This window comes from Prorops nasuta, unplaced genomic scaffold (assembly GCF_024137725.1).
Source record: "Prorops nasuta isolate Cenicafe-Biocafe unplaced genomic scaffold, Cenicafe_Pnas_1.2 PNAS00010, whole genome shotgun sequence".
Classification (NCBI taxonomy): domain Eukaryota; kingdom Metazoa; phylum Arthropoda; class Insecta; order Hymenoptera; family Bethylidae; genus Prorops; species Prorops nasuta.
Genome location: NW_027116807.1, coordinates 3,191,118 through 3,200,024, shown reverse-complemented (window position 1 = coordinate 3,200,024; position 8,907 = coordinate 3,191,118). Strand labels below are relative to the sequence as shown.

The following is an 8,907-nucleotide window of genomic DNA, read 5'->3' as shown; positions in this document are numbered from 1 at the left end:
ACCTAGACTTCGATTCTATGTAGTATAGGTCTACGTAAACACACAGAGCTATGATTTAAACACGCTACGTTGACATCCTGAAAATAAAAATAACTTCCAGAACATACCCGAACAAACCTTTTCTCTAATTATTGCATGATTATAAGTGCTGAGATTTGCCAATAATTATTTTTATGTATAATTGTTAATTGTTAACATATTAATTTGATAACATAATAGATAAAAGAGGTAGCAAGTAAACATCAATTTATGTTGTATACTATGCAGCAAGTAAAATCTTATCTCTACAAATATTTTTGGAACACTGATCATCTTGCTCCGTAAACTCCATATATATCTGTATACTTGTATCGGTAGTGGTATACCGTAAATGCACAAACACATGCGAGGTTTAAGGTAGTACTTATTGTAGAATATAAGGAAGTACTACTACTTTGAGTAATACTCCATAACGATCCAGGTTGATACGTTAAACAATATTCAGCATAGTTGAACTTAATTTGTTACCTTTGAGATCATTGTAGAGATTGTAGACATTACAGTAGTGGATTATTAGAGTTCGAGCGCATCGTTTGAAAAGCAAAAAAGATCGTATTAAAGGAAGAAAAGAATTTACGGAAAACTGAAATAAGGTGGGATTGTTGTATAAGGTGAAAAGGAATACGTATACGTGGTGAGATTGGTGAGAGAGGGAAGCAGCAGTAGACAGACAGTACACAGGGTACACCACAGCAGCACCTAGTATCAGCGCAGGGCGGAAGTGAGGACTCATTGCAAATGGCAGATCTTTAGAGCTGCTTAAGTTGTTTTTAGTTTCTTCAGCCTGAAATAAGATTCATTGAAGTTATTTGATCCTTGTAGTTTGAGAAGGTATTTCCTATCGGGATAGTACTGTGGATAAGTGAAATAATCGTGCACATAATGGCAAAATTGGTGAACGTTTGGCGGGACGATGACCCGGTCGATTTGACGCAAAGGCAATTACCGTTGATCATTGATGAAAATTTGACGGTCAGTAAAATTTTTTATTTTCATCCTACTCGACGTATCTGTAGTTTCCTTCTCATACGAAGCTCCTTTTATTACTTACATAATACCTTATTACAACTATCCCTAACTTAACCTAAACACTTGAAAGGTATATACTCCAAAAATATATTTGGCTTATACAGAGTTGATTGACATTCCTACCTGCCTATGAATCATTATATACCGTTCCTAGAATAGTAATGGAAACTCCTTCCTGTTTATTACTGTATAAAATTAATATATACTCAAAGTGTAGCAAATCATAGTTTACTTGTTAAATTAAAAATAATTGTTGATACTCAAATGTTTCATATTCATGATACTCAAAATCACTTTTCTCATTAATTCTTTACTCTGTGCAGATGATTATGGATATAAATAACTTAGGTGCTATCTGTGATAATCCATTGATACGTGGTAAACAGCTGGATGAATTCAGTAAAAAGTTGGATATGCTATCTAAGGAAGAATTAAAAGCATCTTTTGAAGTTAGTAGCAAAGATATGCTAGCTATTTTAGGCCAAGCAGTTCCTTGTGTTGGTTGTAGAAAAAGGTAACTATCCTGTACTCACTAAAATATCTAGCACTAAATGTTTATTAGATAAATAATTATATTCTTTTGTTGCAGCGTTGAAAGATTATTTAATGACTTAATGAAATCTGGTCATCCAGCAATTGACCCATTAGTAATTACCCCCAATGGCATGCTATCTATAAGAGATGATATTTTAGAATCACCGCAATTGTTATGTACCATACTACATGGACACAGGTACAAAGTACTCCTATATACAATGTTTTTAAAAAATTTCATAACTGTTCATTTCTCATAGTGCTAGATTGAACAGTCTAGTTGAGAGACAACCACGTAATAAAAAGTCAAGAAGATGTGCATTACATTCTTTGGAAACACAACGTATGAGGTTACCTCCAAATGCTTGGAGAGAAATCTGGGATTGTATGGAGCTTCCTTGTAGACAAGAACTCGCATTGATTGAAATAGACACTCTTGATGTTACTTTAGATACATATTTACGTAAACATCGGTTTGTAAATTAATTTTCATAAGCAAACAGTTGGCTCAAGGAAGATGTTAATGTATTTCTTATAATTTAGATTTTGTGGCGAATGTCGTACAAAAGTGGTGTTAGCGTTCTCCCTTTTAACAACGGATTCCGAGGCAATAAAGGAGAAAGGTTACGTACCCGCTTTGTATTCAGGAATAAAGCGCTGTATACCAGATCGACACGTACATTTACCAACCAGTACAGAATACATAGGAACTCTCATTGGAAGGGCACAACCAGAAGTTATGGGAAGGTATAAATATTATTAATTTTATTAAACTTCTCAAGTTCCTACTTATCCCATACCTTACTTACAGAATGTTTTGCATAAGTCACTTCCGTTATCCTCTTCCTTCCTTGTCTAAATTGGTAACTTTTTTTTTATTAATACCATTCCATTCATGGGGAGAAAGTTTTATAAAGTAAAAATAAATTTCAGGGAGCGCCATGCAAAAACATTAGAAATAGCACAAGAAGAAGTTCTTACCTGCTTAGGAATATGCATAACTGAACGATTGCATCGCGTTCATTTACGATTGAGGGAGGAAGAAACTGTTTGCAAAATATTGGCTGCAGTTGCGATAGATGCATTATATAGAAATTTTCAAGTATTTGCGATACATTGATTATTGTTCAATTGATTAATTAAGGCTCTCTATCATATTATCCTAATCTATTTAGATGGCTGTTGAAGTGAAACAAGGGATTTCCCAATTGGAGCTGCTTTATGAAGAATTGACTAGAGAAGAAATCGTAAAACAGCAAAGACGGGAAAAACTGAGGCTGAAACGTAAGAAAAAGAAGGAGCGACGTTATGAGAATGAGGAGAAGGAAAATGCATGCAACGTATGTAAATTGTTTTCACTCTAGCAATTAGCCCCCTATAAGTTTATAAATTGTTCTATAATAAATTAATTATAAATATAATAATTTATTATACATTTATAAATTTATAAAAGCAAAAAAACGCATTCCCTTTTAATAGGGTTTGTATGAGGATACTTATGATCAAAGTAAATAAAGAGTACAATAGATCTAATTATCAGTCGATTCTAGTGTACTGATGAAACTGAGATTGGGAACCTTGGAATAAATTGCGTATGCGCTGAATCGCAGTCTTCAAATCCTAACATTGATCGGCAGAAGGTAAGTAGTCTAATCGTTTTACAATAAATATGCCTATTTATCACTAAACTGTCACAATGCTTATATAAATCTTACCAGTTACAAGTATTAGACCCTAAGAATAAGGGACCACCAAACTGTAAATGCGCTGATTGCTTAAAAAAATCAATAAATTCAAGTAAGATCCAGTCACAAACACAGTCAAAAACCAAAAATAACCAAAAATCAGCTAAGAAAACATTATGTGAAAAAGATGAAGGGAAGCACTCTAGTAAAAATGAAAAAAGGAGTAAACCTTTCTCTGAGGATGAATTGGATGCCTTAGAATCCAGTCACGTGAGTGTAAAAATATTCCCTCGGTAATCGTTTTTTAATTGAAAAGTTTTTAATACTGATACTAACTCAAATAGGAATCATTGGACAAAATTAATGATGCACATTGGCATAGTTGTGAAGAATGTAAAGATCCTGTAACAGAGGAATTGGTAGATGCTTGGATAGGCGAACCGCGGAAACAGCTGTCTATGTGGATAGAAATGAAGAAACGATTTGAGTTGTCTGTATCTGAAAGGAAAAATAGATCTTCTAGTGAACAATCTTCTCAAGATTGTGGTTACTCATCAGAGCATAATATCAGCAGTTCTTCTATTCCTAGTACCCCTGAGGGGTCGGAGGTAGCTTGTAGTGATGGATGTTGCAATCATGAAGGGGATTGTCATGATGTTAGAACAGCGGATAAACTTGTTCATTCCAATTCTAGTATATCTTTATTTAGAGAACGCGGAGGTGGGCCAACGTTAACGCAAATGCTGGAGGTTGGTGTAGCAAATACTCTGTCGCTTCTAAATATTTACAATACTTCTTACCATTTGACTAAATTTTATTAATTTTCAGGATTCGTATGTATCTGATGATGAGGGAAAAGAAAGCTATATTCCAGCTGAAGATGTATTGGAGTTTAAATCTAGAATGTGTCAGGTTTTGGAGGAAAGAGAGGAGCTCCGACAAACGCTTAAAAAACGTTTCGCAATGTTGTGTAGTCATCATAGACCTTTTATCATTCCTCATTAGGTGTTTCTACTAGATAAAATTATATAGTTTGATTTAACTTTCTTTTTTATATTTTGGTTTACTGCCAGTAGAAAGACACGAGTTTAATAGATGTATTTTTGAAATAAGGCATTATTAAGAAAAACTAATTTTCTGCATGACTGTCGTGCCGAATGTGTACAGAATGCAAAGGTTTGATAGCAAATTGTAACAGATAAATTCGCAAGAAAATGTGTAATGACTATAAATTATTGTTTTTAGTACGATTGAATTGGATTAAATAAATATGAATTAAAACTGCGATTTAGGTTAAAAAGAAAGTCAAATATTGAATGACATTTACAAAATAAAGTTAATCATCAAGGATGCTGTTTGTTAATGGTACCTCTCTTGCTTGAATAAATCACAATTGTATTTTAAGATTATATTAAATTGAAAATGTTAAATTTCCAAAAATTTTAATACTGTAAGATAACTATGAATATTCGTAAGGCCGCTAAAAACAATTAAATCTTTTTGTACACAAGGTAGTACATTCCTACATGTATTTTATTAATTCTATCGCATATCTTTACAACAAAATATTTCTACATATTTGCATCACTATAACGTGATTTGTCTGTTAACATAATCTATTTAAACTCATATAATCTTTAAAAATGTTACAGCAATGATAATATACAAGTATATAAAGAAAAATAACCTATACAAGTTTTTATGTACATTAAAGTAGGTTCATCTCTTGATTATGCATTATTCAACATTGTGTTTCAATTGTTATTATTCAATGTACTGAGCGAAGCACAAGCATGAATTGGTGCCTCCAAAGCCAAATGCATTTTTTAGTGCAACGCGATAAGGTGAATTCCATTCTCTTTTAACGTTGGGTACAAAAGTCAAAGATGTCTCAATGTCTATATTATGTAAATTAATTGTTGGTGGAATTATACCTTCTTTTATTGCTAGAGCTGTAAAGGCAGCCTCAAGATTTCCGGCAGCACCCAATAAATGACCATGAGCACCCTTTGTACTTGAGACTGTTACATTTTTGCTATGAGATCCCATAAAAGACTCTATGGCTTTTAACTCTATGGCATCACCAAGGGGGGTGGATGTTGCATGCGCATTGACATAAGTGACATATGAACTATCGATTCCAGCATCTTTTATAGTTCTATCCATTGCTAGTAATGCGCCCGTACCGTCCTCGCTCGGTGCTGTTAGATGTGCCGCATCGCCAGACATACCGTATCCTAAGACCTCTGCATAAATAGGAGCATTTCTCTCTAATGCATGATTAAGTTCTTCTAAAACTAATATTGCTGCACCTTCACCCATAACAAATCCATCCCTATCTTTGTCAAAAGGACGAGATGCTTCTTGTGGATGATCATTTCTAGAAGTACTCAGTGCTCGAAGTCTACAAAATGCTGCAACTGCCAAGGGACTAATACATGCCTCTGCACCGCCACATACCATTACACTAGTCTCTCCACCTCGGATAAATCGAAATGCATCACCTAGGGAGCAATAAGTTCAATTGGAAAAATTCTAATATTTTAAGAGTAGAGAAGCTTACCAATAGCATGAGCTCCTGTTGCACAAGCGGTAGATACCGAATGATTAGGTCCTCTAAAACCATACTTAATACTAATTTGTCCAGCAGCCATGTTTGTAAGTATTCTTGGTATAAAGTATGGGTTTACTTTGTTATATCCCTTTTTTAGGTCCTCATAGGTTTTGTAGACATCAACTAAGTCGATCATTCCCATACCTACAGCTACTCCAGTATCTCGTTTATCCTCTTCTTTTTCTGGCTTCCATTTTGCATCGGTCAGAGCTTCTTCGGATGCTAATAATGCATAAGCAGTAGCCATGCACATAGTGCGTAAATCTCTTTTGGAAAAATGTTTATCTACATGTAATTCGTTTGACCCCTCTCCTCTAGGTACCAATGCAGCTAAAGAGAGATCATTATTTTACATATCAGTGCATTGTAGATTTACAAAAATCATATTGAATGTTCTTACCAATTTGGCATGGTAGATTAGAGTATTCAGAATCTGTAAGTTTGAGTATTCCACATTTTGAGTTGATGAGAGCTTCCCAAGCATTCTGAACTCCAACACCAAGAGGACTTACAATTCCAATTCCTGTGATTACCACGCGTCTTTTACATCTTGCAGCTGTAGTTAAAGTTCTAGTAATAACAAAAAGAGGTGTTAACATGATGAGTTTATATTTATAAATTTATAATACAGTTCCCTATAATTATAGGTTATATTTATCAGGATAAAAACTCGCTGTAAACAATTCTTAAATACACATTGTTCGAAGAAAAGGAAGATATTTATATCTTAGAAGTAAAGTTCGATTATAATGGTCTGACATTGATAATTATCATGTTCGGATTTTAAAATTATCTTTGCGGCACTATCATATCATACAACGTGTCACGTGTTGACGATGAATGAACCGGATCCGGATGGACCTATACTAACCTGACGCCTGTTTAGCCAGTTAAAGCTATGATAAAAAAGTTCAAGCTCGCGATCGTGTATTTGAAAAATGTTAGATCTTTTATAGCGTAAATTGCATAAATAAAGGAATATGAAAATAAGGTAACTAGGTAGGGACTCCATTTTGATGAAAATAAAAAAAATCATACTTTTCGATTCCTATTAAATCGTAATCTTTTATTTTGTTCATTTATAAAATAAAACAATATACAAATGTTGCGATTAAAATTGTTATATAAAATAATAGATCGGAGGCATATGAAAGAGAGCACAAGTCGAATTATGTAAAAATAATTTATAAAACATTTATAATATTATAATAGGATAAATATGTAATTGAGTAGTTATTATAGAAATTGATCGATGCAAATGTTCGGAGAGTTCTCTTAACTTTTCCCATGCACAGATAACACTATTGCAATATATATATAGTGATATAAAAAACACAAAGGGTAGATTGACATACAAAATCATTTATTCGTATAAAAGGACACTTTATACTAGCACGTAGTGAGACAAACCTAGAGTCTAGTTTACAGTGCGTCCGATATTCGGAATCACCAAATTATCTTTCTTGCACGTTCGTTTTTGCATTTATCACATATTATAATGCGCTCGGCAAACGATATAACAAATTATACTGAGGATAACAAGAGATTGTATTATTGGTTTACTTATGAAAATCAAGTATAAAGAATATCCATATAATTCATTGAAATATGAGTATATCCGTGTACTGAACGTTGTATATCAATAATTGCACAACCTGACAAACTTTTGCTCATTTCACTTCGAAAAAAGTCCATGCATCATCGAGATCGTGTCTATAGCTTCTTATTACGTGAATAAAAGAGCATTGGTTTTTCTCAGATTTTAATTATAATTTGCTCTTTATTAGTTTAATGTAAATTGCATTAAAAAGGAAAAAAAAACATTGAAACGCGTAAAAATTGGGCAAGTCGGGCAATGTCGGGTATAGTCATGGTGAAAAATGTCTTTGTCACGAAAATCGCTGAAATAGCGAATATAAACCGTCATTTCTCACACTCTGACCAGTGTATGTTTTTTTTTAATTATAATTACATGCAAACCTATGTATATTCGTAGCAATCCTGTATCTTATTTTACAACTTACATTTGTAGTACTTTTATTATACTATATATATATATATATATATATATATATATATATTTTTTTTTTACCATATCTATATCGTAACACTCGATATTCATTACTTTCAGTACATTATCTTTATGAGTGCAGGGAATATCAAGATAAATACTAGGCTGAACTAATCGCTAAGAAGATTGGCTTGGGAAGATCTGACTTGGCTTTCAATAGTACTGATAATAATTTATAGGTCACGCGTTGCCATCAGCATCATAACTTTCGGCAAGCTATTGACGAATCGTGAAATTCGACTTGTTGAATAATCGACTATACGGGCGAAGAAAGTACGAATAAGAAGGAAAAAAAAATGGAGCAAAAATAAAGACACAGGTAAAAGAGAGAAATTCTTACTAAAAATATATCTCGAACGTAGACTAGTTTTATTCGCGAAGAGTATTAGGATTATTGGAAGAACAGAAAATGTGACAGAGTTTTTCTTTTTCTTTCTTTTTTCATTTTATATAAATAAAACGTTTTGATCACCGGTCCAGCTTGGTTGATAGTTATGCTACTGACATCATTTTCATTCACTTAATCGGCTACGTTGGCCTAATGAGCTTACCGGACGTTCGAAGGGATAGGAGCTTTTCAGGATTTGTTCCAGAAGGACCTTGAGCATGACCAAAATATAGAATATCTTTAATGACCCTGTTAGCCGCCCATCGCTCGAACGATCCGGATTTTAAAATTAATTCGTCCATTCAGTCGCTCTGCTACGTGAACATTTAAATAACTTTAAAATCATTCCAAATCACTGTGGAATATTTATTGGATAAAAACGCAAGGGTAATTTAGCTGTATGGCCACTACAGGTATATCACTCGATGTCGTCGACGCGACGGTAGATGCAGTTTCTTTTATTCTTTCTTTCAGCAGGCCAATCGGAGATGGGAATCATTCGTGGAAATTGCTCGATCGATCGATATGCGTTTTAAGCGACTGATGG

The 8,907-nt window shown here is 33.6% G+C and overlaps 2 protein-coding genes across 4 annotated transcripts; one reads left to right on the top strand and one right to left on the bottom strand.

Moving 5' to 3' along the window:
• Positions 1-406: 406 nt before the first annotated feature.
• On the top strand, positions 407-4,635 carry LOC136777024 (gametogenetin-binding protein 2-like). 3 transcript variants are annotated; one of them, XM_066733037.1, is made up of 12 exons: positions 408-760; positions 862-1,011; positions 1,392-1,582; positions 1,658-1,801; positions 1,863-2,075; positions 2,146-2,349; positions 2,536-2,704; positions 2,778-2,942; positions 3,153-3,242; positions 3,321-3,557; positions 3,632-4,036; positions 4,116-4,635. In XM_066733037.1, the coding sequence occupies exons 2-12, from the start codon at positions 922-924 to the stop codon at positions 4,290-4,292; spliced, it is 2,085 nt and encodes a 694-aa protein (XP_066589134.1). In that variant the 5' UTR covers positions 408-760; positions 862-921; the 3' UTR covers positions 4,293-4,635. The 3 variants fall into 3 exon arrangements, with proteins under 3 accessions (XP_066589135.1, XP_066589134.1, XP_066589132.1); XM_066733038.1 differs by having other exon boundaries at positions 407-1,011; positions 1,869-2,075; XM_066733035.1 differs by having other exon boundaries at positions 408-1,011.
• A 141-nt stretch (positions 4,636-4,776) lies between these two features.
• LOC136777026 (3-oxoacyl-[acyl-carrier-protein] synthase, mitochondrial) lies at positions 4,777-6,729 on the bottom strand. Its single transcript, XM_066733040.1, has 3 exons — positions 6,302-6,729; positions 5,851-6,231; positions 4,777-5,791 (listed from the first exon to the last, which is right to left on the bottom strand). The coding sequence occupies exons 1-3, from the start codon at positions 6,498-6,500 to the stop codon at positions 5,052-5,054; spliced, it is 1,320 nt and encodes a 439-aa protein (XP_066589137.1). The 5' UTR covers positions 6,501-6,729; the 3' UTR covers positions 4,777-5,051.
• Positions 6,730-8,907: the final 2,178 nt, after the last annotated feature.